Source organism: Cherax quadricarinatus, chromosome 28, assembly GCF_038502225.1.
Source record: "Cherax quadricarinatus isolate ZL_2023a chromosome 28, ASM3850222v1, whole genome shotgun sequence".
Lineage (NCBI taxonomy): Eukaryota > Metazoa > Arthropoda > Malacostraca > Decapoda > Parastacidae > Cherax > Cherax quadricarinatus.
Window position 1 is genome coordinate 32,436,618 of NC_091319.1, and position 18,659 is coordinate 32,455,276.

Consider the following 18,659-nt stretch of genomic DNA (forward strand, 5'->3'; position numbering starts at 1 on the left):
GTTTCAGAGTGATACACTAATAAAGGCTTCACTTTGCAATCACCACTAACATTGGCACACATTAACAGAGTAAGCCTGTCTTTCATAGGCTTATGTCCTGGGAGTGCCTTTTCCTCCTGATTAATATAGGTCCTGCTTGGCATTTTCTTCCAAAACAGGCCTGTTTCGTCACAATTAAACACTTGTTCAGGTTTCAGTCCTTCACTGTCTATGTACTCCTTGAATTCATGCACATTTTTCAGCTGCTTTGTGGCCCGAACTGGCAGCCTCACCATGCCTTATCACGCTATGTATGCCACTACGCTTCTTAAATCTCTCAAACCAACCTTTGCTGACCTTAAATTCACTCACATCATCACTAGTTGCAGGCATTTTTCTAATTAAATCCTCATGCAGCTTCCTAGCCTTTTCACTTACGATCGCTTGAGAGATGCTATCTCCTGCTATCTGTTTTTCGTTTATCCACACCAATAACAGTCTCTCAACATCTTCTATCACTTGATATCTCAGTTTCGAAAACAAAGTTGCATCTTTGGCAAGAACAGCTTCTTTGTTTGCCGTTTTCTTGGCCACAATAGTAGCGATGGTTGATGGGGTTTACTATACAACCTGGCCAGCTCGGAGACACGCACTCCACTTTCATATCCATAGTAATTCTCACCCTTATTCCTGTAGGGTTGGCACTAGAAGCTTTCTTGGGGCCCATGGTCACTTATTTTGCAGGTGAAATCACTAGTCTCTGGTCTCAGAGACTAGTGGTCTCAGACTGGGCCGCGGGGGCGTTGACCCCCGGAACTCTCTCCAGGTAAACTCCAGGTAAACTAAAAACGCTGTAATAATACAAAATGTTTCGATTGTATGCTTGGATGTGACCGCAGAGGCTGGCTTGTAAACAGTGCCACCGGCGGAACAAGTGAGGCTGGCTCAGGCCGCACATGGACGCGTCTCGGATGAATCGCGTTGAGCAAGTTTTTTAGCGCTAGGCTAGGCAAAATTTTAGCGTTGAAATGTATCGCTAGGCGGATTTAAAGTTATGTGATGCCAACGTTAGGCGAGGGTCCACTGTATTATGAAATATTTCATGTGAACACGTAATGGGACCTTTGCTCACTGGTAAACAATAGCACATTGGCTGTGAACGGCTCAGATCCGTGAGTACGCATCCAGGACAAAAGACGATTAGCGAGTTAACGGACCATTTGCGAGCCAGTGTTTAGACGAAATAACGGGACTATTTCTGAAATGGACGACTTTCAGGCCGGACGATTATTGAGGGACCACTGTACTTGTACGTCAAAAACCCTGGTGCATAAGCCATGCTAGTACGTCTGAAACCCTAAAAGGGTTAACCCCTCAACTGTCCAAACATAGATCTACGTTTGTACCGCTAGCGCTACAAACATAGATCTACTTTTTTTACATTGCTTTCTTATGGACAAAATCAAGGTCAGAGCGCTAGCGGTGCAAACGTAGATCTACGTTTGGACAGTTTAAGGGTTAAAGTGCAGGCATTGTACTTCCCACTTCCAGAGCTCAAGCCCAGCTATATAAAAATAACCGTCCCTTCGTTAAATATTACCCTGCGCGCACTCCAACAGCTCGTCAGGTCCCAAAAACCATCTCTATTCACTCCTATCTAACACGCTCATGAATGCTTGATAGAAGTCCTAGCCCCTCGCCCACAAAACCTCCTTTACCCTCTCCCTCCAACCTACAGATTTATACACTCCATGTCATTCTACTTTAATCCATTCTCTTTAAATGGTCAAATCACCTCAACAACCCCTCTTCAGCCCTCTGACTAATACTTTTATTAACCCTTTGTGTGTCTGTGAAGTGTGACCAAAGTGTAAGTAGGAGTAGCAAGATATCCCTGTTATCTAGCATGCTTATGAGACAGAAAAAGAAATTAATAATATATTAATAATATTATTATTAAACTATAATATAATAATCGTGTCCGCTCACTACTTACCTTAAAATATCTGTAGTCGTAATGTAGAGTGAGAGGTGAGTAAACAAGATTAAATGAATAAACGAGAGAGAGAATGAGAGTGTAGAAGGTTCAAGAGTTATGTAAACAAACGTTGTTGTTGTTACCAGCCCTGATACGAATGGTTTTTGTTCACTCTGTCAAGCCGACCAGAAAAACATCTCATATTTGTTAACTTATATGTTTATATGTTATGTAGCATGCTTATTATATAATTTTGAAAAAAAAAATCATTGATGGATTAAGCAAAATGCCTATATTAATGTTTTATACTCATTTAATGAGCCTCAGTGATTATTATTGTATTATTATCATTATTAATATGGCATCTTCAAGACCAATTACACTCTTAATGAGTGGCTCTGAGACAGGCAAGCAGACAGAAGGACAGACACAGGTAGACAGAAAGACACACATACAGGTAGACAGAAAGACACACATACAGGTAGACAGAAAGACACACATACAGGTAGACAGAAAGACACACACACACAGGTAGACAAAGACACAAAGGTAGACATAAAGACAGACACACACAGGTAGACAAAGACACAAAGGTAGACAGAAAGACAGACACACAGGTAGACAGATAAACAGACACACAGAGATACAGACAGACACAGATATACAGGCAGACAGATACAGACAGGTTTATGTGCAACAGTGAAAACAAATAGAGAGTTCGAGAGTAAGAGCCTTGCCACAATCTCCAGTGCAAGATTCAGACTTCATCTTAGGGGCCATGGTAAAATTTACTGTCCAGTTAATACAGTATGATGCTGCTGATAGGGCAGGGTTACTCAAACTGATGCTGCCTGCATGACGCATTGCTGCCGTGAGTATTGTCAAATATTATACAGCGGTGTGCATCAGCTGGCCCAGCCCAGCTGCCAGATGCACGGTCGTAAGTCGGTGGGCGTATGTCGAGCAGGTCGTAAGTCGGATGGTAGGTGTACATAGTAGGCACAATAATAAGTGTGTATATTTTGTATATTAAGTAAGTTGAAGCTTTTGAAGAGTGGTGGGGTGTGTTGTCTGGCGCAGGAGTTAGTGATCATTCGCACTGCAGCTTTTTGTTTGGTTATTAAAGGTTTAAGGTGATTGACCATGGTAGATTCCCAAGCACAAATACTATAGGTGAGGTAAGGGTTTATTAGAGAGTGATATAAAGTAAGGAGCACCCTTTGAGATACATAGTACTATATCTTGGAAAGGATACCTACTGTTTTGGAAACTTTCTTAGTTATATGCTGGATTTGGGTCTGAAATTTAAGATTACAGTCAAGGTGGAGACCTAGAAATTTACCCTCAGTGTGTCTTGTAATGGGTGAGCCATTTATCGATATGTTCTGCTGGATAGTTTAAGCTCTGTTTCCAAAAAGCATGAAGTAGGTATTGTCTATATTGAGAGTATGTTTGTTGGTCATCATTCAGTTTGATATTTTATGTAGCTTGCTATTTACAATGTTACTAAGTATAGCCGGGTTTGGGTTGGAGAAGACGTAAGTGGTATTGTCTGTGAATAGAACTGGTTTAAGGAGTCATGGTGCATTTGGGAGGTCGTTGATGTAAATAAGAAAGAGTAGAGAACCTAGGACACTTCCCTGTGGCACTAAAGTAACTACAGGCTGAGCATTGGAGGTCACACCATTTGTGTATACAATACTATATACTATACTGGTGTCTATCACTATGATAAGATTTTAGGTAATTGAGAGAGTGTCCTCTGACCCCATAATGCTCTAGTTTTAGGTGCAAGATATTGTGGTCTACTCTTATCAAATGCTTTTCGTAGGTCTATGAAGAGCCTCGGAGGATATTCATTTTTTTCAAGTGCTATATATAGTAATTTGAGCATCTGAATAAATGCATCATTCATGCTTTTTTTTGGCCTAAACCCAAACTGGGTTTGGGTTTAGTTCTGTAGGATTGCCTCCTCTGAGGATCAGGGTGACCCTTTCTGTCTTGAGTACAGATGGGAATGTTGAAGATTCAACAGATTTGTTAAATAGTGTTGCAATAATGGGGGACAGCACATGAGCTGCTTTTTTATACATGGTTGGTGGCAAGTAATTTAAGTTTCCTGCTTTGTTTTTTTAATGATTTAATTATTAGTGAGACTTCAGTAGGATTTGTTGGTGCTCTATATAGAGTATGTGGGCAGTTACCAGTGAGGTAGTATTGTGGCTGATTATTTGTATTTGGGATTTGCTTAAGGTTAAAATATTGTTTATTCTTATAATGTTTTACTCTTACTGTACTGTAAGACATTTTAACCCTTTCACTGTTAATCCAGTAATATTTTGGCTAGCAAGCCAGTGTCGATCCCATAAGAGTATGCCAAAATTCTAGCGACTTCCAATCTTGTGGGAGAAAGCTGGTTGGCCTACATATGAAAGAATGGGTCTGAGTGTTCAGTGTATGCAATATAAAAAAATCCTGCAGCAAGCAGTGCATAATGAGAAAAAAACTCAGACTGTGTTTTTCATTTAAAACATCCAATTTGTGGTGTATTTTTGTATGGTATTTATGGTTGTATTCTCTATTTCTTGGTCTCATTTGATAGAATGGAAGATATATTAAAGAACTAGATACGATTTTGAATGATTTACGGACTAAAAGTACCTTGAAATTGAGCTCATAGTAGTGGAAATGTTCGGTTTTTGCCGATGTTTAAGATGTTCATGTCACACATCCAATACACATCAGCTGGTGGGTCTTGTATGCTTTCACAAATGTGCTGGTATTATTTGCACCATTTTCACAATAATGCAGTAGTCTACATAACAGTAAATCTTCTATTTTTTTGTGTAGATAAAAATTCAAAATGCAAAGCAAGTGTAATATAAGAGTGGCCTGGAGACATGAATAATTAGCAGAAAATGTCCAAACCATCTCAATAACCTCTCCTCAGCCGTCTGGATAATAGTTTTGGTAATCCCACACTTCCTCCAAATCTCCAAACTACGGATTTTCTGCATTATATTCACACCACACATTGCCCTCAGACATGACATCTCCACTGCCTCCAGCCTTCTTGTTGCAACATTCACAACCCATGCCTCGCACCCATACAGGAGCGTTGGTATAACTATACTCTCATACATTCCCCTCTTTGCTTTCATGGATAAAGTTCTTTGTCTCCACAGACTCTTCATCAGTTCTATGATTCACCTCATCCTTCATGGACCTATCTGCTAACACGTCCACTCTGAACACATTCACCTTCTCCATACTCTCTCCCTCCAATCTGATATCCAATCTTTCATCACCTAATCTTTTTGTTATCCTCATCACCTTACTCTTTCCTACATTCACTTTTAACTTCCTTCTTTTACATACCCTGCCAAACTCATCAACCAACCTCTGCAACTTCTCTTCAGAACCTCCCAGAAGCGCAGTGTCATCAGCAAAGAGCAACTGTGACAGCTCCCACTTTGTGTTAGATTCTTTATCTTTTAACCCCACACTTCTTGCCAACACCTGAGCATTCACTTCTCTTACTACTCCATCTATAAATATATTGAACAACTATGGTGACATCACACAACCCTGTCTACAGCCTATTTTACTGGGAAATAATCTCCCTTTCACCTACATACTCTAACCCGAGCCTCACTATCCTCGTAAAAAGTTTTCTCCGCTGTCAATAACCTGTGTCTTATTCCATACGTTTGCAACATCTGCCACATTGCCACAAGGTACTACATTCCACAATCAGCTTTCCTGGCACTGTACCATTCACTCATATACCCTTATATTACATATGGAGTTTGTGCATGGAGATCAACAACGTCCAATCACCTAAAACCCCTAATAACCCAGCAAAAGGCAGCAGTAAGAATGATAACAAATTCCCACTCCCGCCAGCATACTCCACCAATTTTCAAAAGTCTGAATCTGCTCACCATTAAGAACATCCATACTTATTCATGTGCCTACTACATACACAGAACAATACACACAAATATGGTATAAACCTTGGTAATAAATACCGACAAGTTGGTTTAGAAAGACACGTAAGCAAACACTATAACATATTTATTAGAAAACGTTTCGGTCCTGGGACCTTGATCACTTCTAACATACAGAGGTATAAAGACATTATATATATAGGCGGAGAGTGAGATGTGACCTGAGGAATGTCATAAGAACATAAGAATGGAGGAACACTGTAGAAGGCCTACTGGCCCATGCGAGGCAGGTCCTTATCAAAGCAACCTCTACCTATGATGAGGACGGGTAGACGATGAAATCATGTGACTCCTGTGTTGTTGGGTTGGTGCTGCTTAAGTATCATGTATGCCAATGTTTTTGAAATTTTGTAGTTTCCAGTGTTGCGTTCTATAGTGTCGGTGACGGCGATTAGTGAGGCTTCAAGGCACCATCGGCGTCTGAGGTCTGGTTCGGTGAGAACGAGTTGTGCCTCGTTCCAGTTCATCAAATGCCCCGTGGAGTCTCTGTGGAGGACACAGGCGTACCTTACATCGTCTCTGTTAGAGGCATTTCGATGTTCATTCAGGCGGACTGCAAGATCTCTGCCTGTCTCGCCTACATATTTCTTGGGACAGAACCCACAGGGGATAGTGTAGACGCCTGCTGTAGAAGTTAGAGGTGTGGGGCTGCGTTTTGTAGTGAGGTCTTTGATAGATGATGTGTTTATGGTGGAAACGTTCATGTTACTCAGAGCAAGTGCCCTACATAACACAAGCCTTTACACGTCTTCAGTTCCCATCTTTCTTCATCCGAGATTGCAGACTCAAGGCACAAGCTATTTATTTATTTATTTATTTATTTATTTATTTATTTCCAATTTGTGCACACATACAGAGGTACAAAAAAAATACAGATAAGAGCAGTATGCCAAAGCCACTTATACTATGCATAGCATTACGGGCTGGCTTAAAATTAACTTAAGATTAACTAAGCAATGATTATTATTATTATTATAATCAAAAAGAAGCGCTAAGCCACAAGGACTATACAGCGCTGCTACTAAGCAATGATGAAATCAGTGATAAAACATTAATGTAAACAGATAACTATAAAGCACAAGTGAGTATTACAAAGACAGGTCATATGGTTGCATTCAGTTAGGTAGTGATTCTGTTAGGTAGTGTATTTAAAAAATAATAAAGTTAGATTGGGTTTTAGGTTTAACATTTATGTGATATAATTGTGAGAAACATTTAAGATATACAATTTATAATGTTCAGTTATTCAGTATTTATTTGGTTTTGGGTGAGTAAGTAATCTTTGAGAAGAGACTTGAATTTATAAACAGGTTGTGTTTCTTTTATATTTACAGGTAATGAATTCCAGATTTTAGGGCCTTTTATGTGCATTGAGTTTTTGCATAGTGTGAGATGGACACGAGGAACATCAAAGAGTGATCTGTGCCTTGTGTTATGGTCATGTGTTCTGTTGAGGTTGGCAAGGAGATGTTTGAGGGGAGGGTTAATATCAGAGTTAAGTGTTCTATGTATGTAATAGGTGCAGTAATAAGTATGGATGTTTTGTATGGTGAGTAGGTTTAGTGTATTGAATATTGGTGGAGTGTGCTGCCTGTAGTGAGAATTTGTTATCATTCTAACTGCAGCCTTTTGTTGGGTAATTAGTGGTCTGAGATGGTTAATTGTTGTTGAGCCCCATGCACAAATTCCATAGGTGAGATAGGGGTAAATAAGAGAGTGATATAGGGCCAGGAGGGCTGACTGTGGAACATAGTACCGTATCTTCGATAGTATGCCTACAGTCTTGGAAATTTTCTTAGAAATTTGATGTATATGTGTATGAAATTTGAGTCTATTATCAAGGTGGATTCCTAAGAATTTTCCCTCTGTTAGTTTTGTGATAGGTGATCCATTTATCATTATGTTAAGAGGGACATCTGTAGCTCTGTTACCAAACTGAATGAAGTAGGTTTTGTCAATGTTTAGTGTAAGTTTGTTAGTCCTCATCCAGGTAGATATTTTCTGTAATTCGGTATTTACAGTATTGGCTAGCGTGACTGGGCTCGGGTGAGAGAAGACGTATGTAGTGTCATGTGCAAATAGTGTGGGTTTGAGTAATTGCGAAGCATTTGGAAGGTCATTTATGTATAGGAGAAAGAGAAGAGGGCCAAGGACACTTCCCTGTGGGACACCAACTGTAATTGGTTGTTCAGAAGAGTTTGCCCCATTTGCGTACACATATTGGCTTCTGTTGCTGAGGTAAGACTTGAGGTAGTTGAGGGAGTGCCCTCTTATACCATAGTGTGACAATTTTACGTGGAGCAAGTCATGGTCAACTGTATCAAAAGCTTTACGTAAGTCAATGAAGATCCCCAGTGGGACTTCTTTTTTCTCTATTGCAGTGTATATATGTTCTAGCATGTGTATAATAGCATCATTAGTATTTTTATTAGGCCTGAATCCAAATTGGCAGGGGTTGAGTATGTTTTGGGAGATAAGGTAGGAGTAGATTCGTTTATGAATTAATTTTTCAAAGATTTTTGAGAGAGGGTGTAAGTTGGATATTGGCCTATAGTTATTCAACTCTGTTTGGTCTCCTCCTTTGTGGATCGGGGTGACCCTTGCTATTTTGAGTACTGTAGGGAAGGTGGAGGATTCAATGGATTTGTTAAAGAGTGTTGCAATGATTGGTGATAGCACTTGTGACACTTTTTTGTATATAAGGGGTGGTAAGGTATTTAAATCTCCTGCCTTGTTTTTTAGTGTGTTGATAATAAGGGAGACTTCGTATGGGTTAGTCGGAGCTAGGAACAGTGTGTTCGGGTAGTTGCCGGTGAGGTAGTCATTTGGTGGGGTATCTGAGCTTGGGATTTTATTGGCAAGGTTTTGTCCTATAGTGGAGAAGAAATCATTGAGTCTGTTTGCTGTTTCTGTTGGTGGGAGTTGGGGTTCATCTGTTTTTGCTAATTTTATTTCGCTATTTCGTGATATCTTTTTTGTTCCCAGAATTTCTGATAGGGTTTTCCAGGTCTTTTTTATATCACCTCGTAAGTTGGATAATCTGTTCTCATAATACAATTTTTTTGCCCTTCTTATCAGGCTGGTTAGGATTGACGAGTAACGTTTTGTTTGGTCTCTGGTTATGTGACCCATTCTGTACTGTTTTTCATATTGGTGTTTTGTATTTATGGATTTGAGAATGCTGGGTGTTAGCCAGGGACTGTTCAGTCTCTTTGCTGTCATCTGTTTAGTTTTTTTAGGGCAGTGCTTGTTATAGAGGTATTGGGTTTTTTTTTAGAAAATTATTAATACATTCGTCAATATCTGTATAGGTTTCTAGCTCAGTGTGCCAATCAATGTTTGCTATTGCTGTTGTGAAGTTATTAATGGCTGCCTCATTGTGAAGTCTGAAGGTGACTTTAGTAGTGTCTTGGGGTAGTTTACCAAGAGTTGTTATGAGGAAAGTAGGGTAGTGGTCTGTGGTATTATCTGTAATTATGCCTGATTTTAAAGGGGATATGGTGTTGGTCCAGATGTGGTCAAGTAGGGAAACACTAGTCTCTGTAACTCTTGTAGGTTTTGTTACTGTTGGTAGTAACATACAGTTACTCATTGTGTTTGTGAATTCAGTAACGTGTGGGTCCTGGTCTTGCAGGAGATTTATATTGAAGTCACCTGAGAGTAGTAAGTGATCTTTGTTCATGCGTGCATCAGTTATCATACTTCCTAGATTTTGACTAAATTGGCTAATGTTTGACTGTGGAACTCTGTAGATGTTTATCAATGTGAGAGGTTTTTGTAGGTACTTTGATTTGAATTTAGCTATTATATATTCCCCATGTTCATCCCTTGTGCAAGTATTAGTGATACATTCTAGTTGGTCTGAGTAGTATATGGCTGTGAAACCCCCTTGTTGATCTGGCCTACAGTTGTGTATGGCTGTGTAACCAGGAATGGCATAGACATCTGTACTATCAGGCTTTAGCCAGGTTTCAGTTAGTGTAATGATGGACATATTGGCATGTAAGGAATTTAGTAATGCTATGAGGTCATCGTAATGCTTGCTTAAAGATCTGATATTGTAGTTAAATATAGTTATGTTGTTGTTGGCACTGAGAAGTGCCTTTGATTGTTCTGCAGTGTAGTAATTACAGTTACTGTTTGATTCATTTAAGTCATTAAATAAGAGGTTGGTATCAGGATCAATGCTTGTAATCATAAGATTTGTAGTGAATCTATAGTTTGAATTAAGTATAAAACAAAGTAAATAGTCTTGAGCTAAAAAATAGCACCTGGATTATTTAACAAATGTAAAATAATGAGCTAAGGGACTAATACAAATAAAGTGATGATCAAATAGTGGAGCTTGGGAATATGATAGTAGGTAGTACTATAAAGGTAATTTTTTAAAGTTAGAATTATAGTATAAAATTATAATATAAAAGGGACTAATATAGGTTGTGGTGACCAATAAAGTGGTAATCAAAAAAATGAGCTTTGGAATATAATGGCAAAATTGTGAACTTATTCTACTTTAGCACCTAAGAATAGCACCTTGATTATTTTAACAATTGTGAATATATAAACTAGGATAGTTATATAAAGATGTCATGTCTGAGGGCAATGTGTGGTGTGAATATAATGCAGAGAATTCGTAGTTTGGAAGTTAGGAGGAGGTGCGGGATTACCAAAACTGTTGTCCAGAGGGCTGAGGAAGGGTTGTTGAGGTGGTTTGGACATGTAGAGAGAATGGAGCGAAACAGAATGACTTCAAGAGTGTATCAGTCTGTAGTGGAAGGAAGGCGGGGTAGGGGTCGGCCTAGGAAGGGTTGGAGGGAGGGGGTAAAGGAGGTTTTGTGTGCGAGGGGCTTGGACTTCCAGCAGGCATGCGTGAGCGTGTTTGATAGGAGTGAATGGAGACAAATGGTTTTTAATACTTGACGTGCTGTTGGAGTGTGAGCAAAGTAACATTTATGAAGGGATTCAGGGAAACCGGCAGGCCGGACTTGAGTCCTGGAGATGGGAAGTACAGTGCCTGCACTCTGAAGGAGGGGTGTTAATGTTGCAGTTTAAAAACTGTAGTGTAAAGCACCCTTCTGGCAAGACAGTGATGGAGTGAATGATGGTGAAAGTTTTTCTTTTTCGGGCCACCCTGCCTTGGTGGGAATCGGCCGGTGTGATAATAAATAAATAAATAGTTATATAAAGCTAAAATAAAGGAGAAAACATATAAGGGACTAAAATTAAGTAATGGTAAGCAAAGTTAAATGGGCAGATGGTAGGAATTATAATATAAACTTATAATATAAAAATACAATTTGAAATGGTACTTGCAATTGCACTAGAGTCTGGTATAGGTTGTTGACAAGATCAAGATTATACCTAGATTTAAATTGACAAAATAAAATTCACAATTAAAGTACCAAAAGAATAATAGTAAAAAAATAACAATGGTAATGTCTTGATTATAATATGATAGTAAGAGGGTAGACAGGTACACAGGTACAAGGGATAATATAAAGGTTGGGGTTGAATATAAAAACTTGAAAATTTGGCTACAAAATGTTATGAGAAGTATAAAATAATGTTTAATGTACAAAATTAAAATTGACTGGTAGTAAATATGGTGTTTAATAAAATTTTAGTAAGTAATAATGATTACAAAAAAGTGAAAAAGTAATGTTTATTTCATTCAATATTGCACTGGTAGTTATACTTGAGGTTATATGGGAGTACAAGGTAATTAAGAGTAATCTAGGATAGTAAATGTGGTATTAAAACAGGTAAAGGTAATTAGACAAGTAATGGTTATTAAATGTCAAAATTGTTAAGAGTAAATTGAAATTTTAGTAAAAATGATATTTATTAATTTTAGTAAGTAATATTAATTGATAGTATTTAAAAAAAAAAATATGAGGTAGTAATATGGACAGAGAAAGTATCAATTCAGCTAATGTTTAAGCGAACAATAGTAAATAACAAAATCACACCACCCATGGAACAGCCCCCTAAACAGTTCATAGTTCTCCCATGTGGCGATGTTGCCACGAATACTCGCCGGGCACTTGCTATGAGTAACATCAACGTTTCCACCATAAACACATCATCTATCAAAGACCTCACTACGAAACGCAGCCCCACACCTCTAACTTCTACAGCAGGCGTCTACACTATCCCCTTTGGGTTCTGTCCCAAGAAATATGTAGGCGAGACAGGCAGAGATCTTGCAGTCCGCCTGAATGAACATCGAAATGCCTCTAACAAAGACGATGTAAGGTACGCCTGTGTCCTCCACAGAGACTCCACGGGGCATTTGATGAACTGGAACGAGGCACAACTCGTTCTCACCGAACCAGACCTCAGATGCCGACGGTGCCTAGAAGCCTCACTAATCGCCGTCACTGACACTATAGAACGCAACACTGGAAACTACAAAATTTCAAAAACATTGGCATACATGATACTTAAGCAGCACCAACCCAACAACACAGGAGTCACATGATTTCATCGTCTACCCATCCTCATCATAGGTAGAGGTTGTTTTGATAAAGACCTGCCTCGCATGGGCCAGTAGGCCATCTACAGTGTTCCTCCATTCTTATGTTCTTATGACATTCCTCAGGTCACATCTCACTCTCCGCCTATATATATAATGTCTTTATACCTCTGTATGTTAGAAGTGATCAAGGTCCCAGGACTGAAACGTTTTCTAATAAATATGTTATAGTGTTTGGTTATGTGTCTTTCTAAACACACAAATATAAACCCTCCACTCAAACTTCTCCTCACCAACCTAAACAGGACACATGACCACAACACAAAACACAGATCTCTTTTTGATATACCTCATGTCCATATCACACTGTAAAAACCCTGCACATAAAGGACCTCAAAATATGGAATTCATTACCAGAAGATATTAAAGTAACCTGGTCTGAAAATCAATTTAAGACTCTTCTCAAAAGCCACTTAATCACCCTAGACTAAATGCTAAATACTCAGTACACACTTACTCACCTATGTACTCCCACATCATAACTGAAACAATCACATTGAACCTTTCATCCTTTGTTGACAGGAATATAATTGAATCACTGTATTCACAAAAAGCATTTTCAAATATAAATATATCCTTGTATTATACAAATTTTGATTCATTTATAATAATATTCTACTGTACAACTATGATATACTCCTTAGTATTAAGTAGACTGTAAGCCAATAATGTTAAGTTGGCCCATAATGTCTAGGCATAATAGAGGCTCTCTTTGCATTGCAACCCACTATTGTAAATACAAAATCTCAATGTACTGTTTGCAAAGACATAAAATAAATAAATAAATAAATTGTTAATTCTGGACCCTATTTTAACTTGTGTATGAAATTGGCCAAATTACTAATTTCTGATCACTTTATTGAGTAGTTGAAATTGGTAAATGGGCAATTTCTTGTACTCAGTCAATAGAACAAAAGGAGTTATAGCAAAATTGCCGTGAGTTTAGCCGACTGGAACACTGGAATTGGCCAAAAATAGGGCTCCAAATGGGCAAAATTGCCGATGCATAAACATCACCAAGACCTCTAACTTTGCGAGAGCACAATTCCGTAAGTTTTCCAACAAATTTCATACTTTTTGTGTCATTACCATCGGGAAAAGATTCCTCGATTTTTTTTTTTTTTTTCGAAATTCTTCGACGCTGAGAGCAAGTTGTGAGAAAGGGTCCTTACAGTGAAAGGGTTAATTACCAGTCTTACTCTCTACTGTAATATTGGACCACAGTTACAGTATATATATTCAACAGGTGATGCTAATGAACCCTCGCTGGAATGAGAGCCGAGAGCAGAGGATAATATTGCAAGAGGCTTCAGAGTGTGTTGTTGTATTTGAGCTGTTCTTAAGGTACCTCTACACTGGACGTTTGAAGGTCTCTCATGCTACAGTCCTTCCAATACTGGCTCTAGCAGACAAGTATAATGTTAAGGTCAGCATTTGTATTTAGTATCTAATTGTAATTCATAATTTATTTTTAAATTCAGATATTATTTGAATTAAAATAAGAGTGGAATGCAAAAAGTGGGTCTGTGTACCTTGAGAAGAAAGGAATGTAAAGGAGAAAGATTTTGGGAGATGTTAATCCTTTGTTTATAGATGGGGATGTAAGAGAAGTGAATGCAGGATTGTTGGGGAGAGGTGTGGATTTGGAAGATTAAGAATCTAACACAAAGTGAGAGTTGTCACAGCTGCTTTTTGCTGATGACATTGCTTCTGAAAGATTTTGAAGATAAATTGCAAAGGTTGGTGGGTGCATTGGGGAGGGTATGTAAAAGAAGGAAATTAAAAGTGAACATAGGAAAAACAAGGTGATGAGAGTAACAAAATATTTAAGTAATGAAAGATTGGAAGTCAGATTAGTGTCAGATCGGAGGGAAAGAGAATGGAGGAGGTGAATGTGTTCAGATATTTGGGAGTGGACTTGTCATTAGATGAGTCTGTGAAAGACAAGGTGACAAGTCCACTCCCAGATATCTGAACACATTCACTTCCTCCATACTCCTTCCTTCTTATATGATATCCAGTCTTTCATTACCCAGATATTTTGTTACCCTCATCACTTTGCTCTTTCCAATGTTCACTTTTAATTTCCATCTTTTATATAAGCAACTGCAAACCTCCCACTTTGTTTGATTCTTTATTTCCTAATCCTACACCTCTCCCCTATACCTGCATTCACTTTTCTTACAGTCCCCATCTATGAATATATTAAATAACCATGGTGACATTGTGCACCCCTATCTAAGGCCTACTTCTACTGGAAAATAATCTCATTCCTACTTACTCTAACCTGACCACCACTATTCTTCTAAAAACTCGTAACTGCTTTCAGTAACCTACCACCTATTCCATACACTTACAACTTCTGCCACATTGCTTCCCTGTCAGTCCTGTCATATGCTTTTTCCAAATCCATAAATGCAACAAAAACCTCTTTATGAAATTAAGACACACGTGCAACATCTGGGTATCTTTATTGTAGACGTTTCACCATCCAGTGGCTTTATCAATATAAATTCTGGGACATAATTTGAAGACAGTAGAACTATATACAAAAGATAAGGTAATCAGTCCCTCAGCCTTGGAGTTGGTGTGAAGAGCATTGTAGTCATGAAGGTTCTGGAGCAGAGGCAAGGAGGCTAGAGCTTATATACTAATGTCAGGTAGAAAGGGGACATACAGCAGACATGGGCATAGTCAATGGTAGGCGGGATTTCCCAGTGGAAGTAGGTCATACCCAAAGAGATGGGATAGTTGTAGTAGTAGTTGTCATAGCCATGAAGAAGGTTATGTACATGTCCTCAGAATCAAGATTCCATGATGTTGCAGTGTCTGACAAGTTGTACAAGATTGGTATACAATAGCAACAAGATGAAATTGTATGCCATTCTTTTACAAAAACCTCTTTACCATTATCTAAATTATATTCACTTATATGCTGCAATGTAACCACTTGGTCAACATATCCCCTTCCCTTCTTAAAGCCTCTTTGTTTATCTGCAGTCCTGCTCTTTGTCTTAGCCTTAATTCTGGAGTGTGAGCAGGGTAATATTTATGAAGGGATTCAGGGAAACTGGCAGGCTGGACTTAAGTCCTGGAGATGGGAAAGTACAGTGCCTGCACTTTGAAGGAGGGGTGTTAATGTTGCAGTTTTTTAACTTTAGTGTAAGTGCACCTCTGGCAAGACAGTGGTGGAGTGAATGATGTTTTTTTTTAATTTTTGGGCCACCCTGCCTTGGTGGGAAATGGTTGATGTGTTAATAAAAAAAAAAAAAAACTCTGCCATACGCCTTACCTGGTGTACCCACCAAGCTTATTCCCCCTATAATTTTTACAATCTCTTTTGTCCCCTTTACCTTAATACAAAGGAACTATGTATGCTTTCTGCCAATCCCTAGGTACCTTCCCTTCTTTCATACATTTATTAAATAAAAGCACCAGCCACTGCAAAACTATATCCCAACTTACCTTGAGCATTTCTATCTTGATTCCATCATTCCCAGCTGCTTTACCCCCTTTCATTGTACTCACAGCCTCACACACCTCCCCCCAACCTCACATCTACCTCTTCCTCAGAAGTGTAATAACTCCCTGGCCAATTCACAAAATCACAGCTTCCCTATCTTCAATATTTAGCATTTCCTCAAAATATTCCTGCCATCTTCCTAATACCTTTAACTCCTCATCTATTAACCCCCCTATTCTCCTGTTAACTGTCAAATCCATTTGTTCCCTAGGCTTTCTTAACTTATTAATCTCACTAAAACTTTTTCATATTCTCAGCAAAATTTGTTGATAGCATCTCACCCACTCTCTCGTTTGCTCTCCTTTTACATTCCTTCACCACTCTCTTAACCTCTCCATATATCACTTCTACTTTGTATTAGAAGTTTCAGACACAAATTTATTAAATGAATTGCATATTTCCAGGATCTGATAGAGACATGTGTCAAATATATGAAGCTGCATGTTGTATCTGCATCACAACAAAATTACCTGATTGCGTGGCTTCAGTATACACTCACCTGTGGCCATTCTGATATAGCAACAGTCTGTTTGAACCATCTGAAGTGGAATTTGGAACAGGTGGCTGCAAATGAAGATTTTGCCTCGTGTGACTTGGACCTTCTGACCACAATTTTATCCCAACATGATGTGGTAGTGCATGATGAGATGGCATTATACAAGTAAGTATAGGATATTTTGCATATAAATGGCCTTAATTTGCTCTAATATAGGCATGAGAGATATAAATGTTTTTCTTTTCTCAAAATTATTCAGTACTAATATTATTTAAAAAGGAAGTTTTGTTGTTGGATTGCTTTAATATGCATGGGTGTAGTCCGGATGATGAATGAACGAAAAGAGTCTGTACGAATACTGTACAGGTAAAGAATGACCTGTGAGACCTGGTCGTAATGGGAATGTTTAGCAAACATAACTCAACAGTAGACTATAATGTATATTTTCCTTCATCAGATGATATATACAGGTATGTACAATATGTACAGATGGAATAGTAAGTGTATACCATGGTGACAGATGGCAAAACAGAAGCCAGAGAGTGTGCACTGTGCTCAACCAGCAGCTAGGCAAGTCTGTCAATTCTTACCACAAGTGAACCATGTTGCTTCAGTTTTGGCAGGCTTGCCTGTGATTGACCAATGAAACAAGGTACTGAGTTAACGACGGGTACCCTATTGATTGTTGAACCCTTAGCACAATAAGTGTCAGGAGGCCAAGGTTCTTCAACTGCCTCCCAGCATACATAAGGGGATTACAAATAGACCCCTGACTGTCTTCAGGAAGGCACTGGACATGCACCTAAAGACAGTACCTGATCAGCCGGGCTGTGGTTCGTAAGTCCATTTACATGCGGCCAGCAGTAACAGCGTGGCTGATCAGACCCTGATCCACCATGAGGTATGGTCTCAGACTGGGCCTCGGAGGTGTTGACCCCCGAAACTATCCAGGTAAACTCCAGATATGTCTTGGTGATAAGCAAAACAAAGATAAAATGGGTAAGAGAAATTCAGTGGGGAGGAGTAAACACAGTTAAATTGAGTATATCGAGAGAACTGGAGATAAATAAGAAAAGTGTTAATTTATTTTTTGTTTTTCAACAAACCGGCTTTATCCCACTGAGGCAGGGTGACCCAAAAAGAAAAACCAAAGTTTTTCTTTTTAAATTTAGTAATTTATACAGGAGAAGGGGTTACTAGCCTCTTGTTCCAAAAAGAAAGAAAAAACTTTCATCATTCAACACTTTCACCATCACTCATACATGGTCACTGTCTTTGCAGAGGCATTCAGATACGACAGTTTATATGTCCCTCCAAACTGCCAGTATCCCAAACCCCTCCTTTAAAGTGCAGGTATTGTACTTCCCAGTTCCAGGACTCAAGTCCAGCTAACCGGTTTCCCAGAACCCCTTAAAATATTAACCTGCTCACGCTCCATAGCTCGTCAGGTCCCAAAAACCGTTAGTCTCCATTCACTCCTATCTAACACGCTCACACATGCTTGCTGGAAGTCCAAGCCCCTTGCCCGCAAAACCTCCTTTACCCCCTCCCTCCAACCTTTTTGGGGATGACCCCTACCCTGCCTTCCTTCCCCAATAGATTTATATGCTCTCAAAGTCATTTTACTTTGTTCCATTTTCTCTAAATGACCAAATTTCCTTAACAGTCCCTCTTCAGCCCTCAGACTAATATTTTTAGTAACTCCACACTTCCTCTCCTAATTTCTACACTATGAATTCTCTTCATAATCTTTACACCACACATTACATTTAGACTCGACATCTCCACTGCCTCAGGCTGCCTCTTCGCTGCAGCATTTACAACCCATGCTTCACACCCGTATAAGAGTGTTGGTACCTCTATTCTCTCGTACATTCCCTTCTTTGCCTCCATGGATAATGTTTTTTGTCTCCACCTGATACCTCAAGGCAGTGGAGATGTCCTGTCTAAGGGCAATGTGTTGTGTAAATATTATGCAGAAAATTCGGAGTGTGGAAATTAGGAGAAGGTGTGGAGTTAATGAAAAATGAAAGTATTAGTCAGAGGGCTGAAGAGGGGTTGTTGAGGTGGTTTGGTCATTTAGAGAGAATGGATCAAAGTAGAATGACATGGAGAGCGTATAAATCTGTAGGGGAAGG

General features: G+C 39.0%; 1 protein-coding gene across 4 annotated transcripts in view; it reads left to right on the plus strand.

Annotated features, from left to right (window-relative positions):
- Positions 1–18,659, plus strand: part of LOC128693198 (BTB/POZ domain-containing protein 17-like) — a 341,893-nt gene that overhangs the window by 183,817 nt on the left and 139,417 nt on the right. For all 4 annotated transcript variants that reach the window (XM_070089517.1, XM_070089518.1, XM_070089519.1 and 1 more), the window contains exons 4-5: positions 13,749–13,928; positions 16,430–16,686. In XM_070089517.1, coding sequence (XP_069945618.1) covers positions 13,749–13,928; positions 16,430–16,686 — 437 coding nt within the window. The remainder of the gene's footprint in view (positions 1–13,748; positions 13,929–16,429; positions 16,687–18,659) is intronic.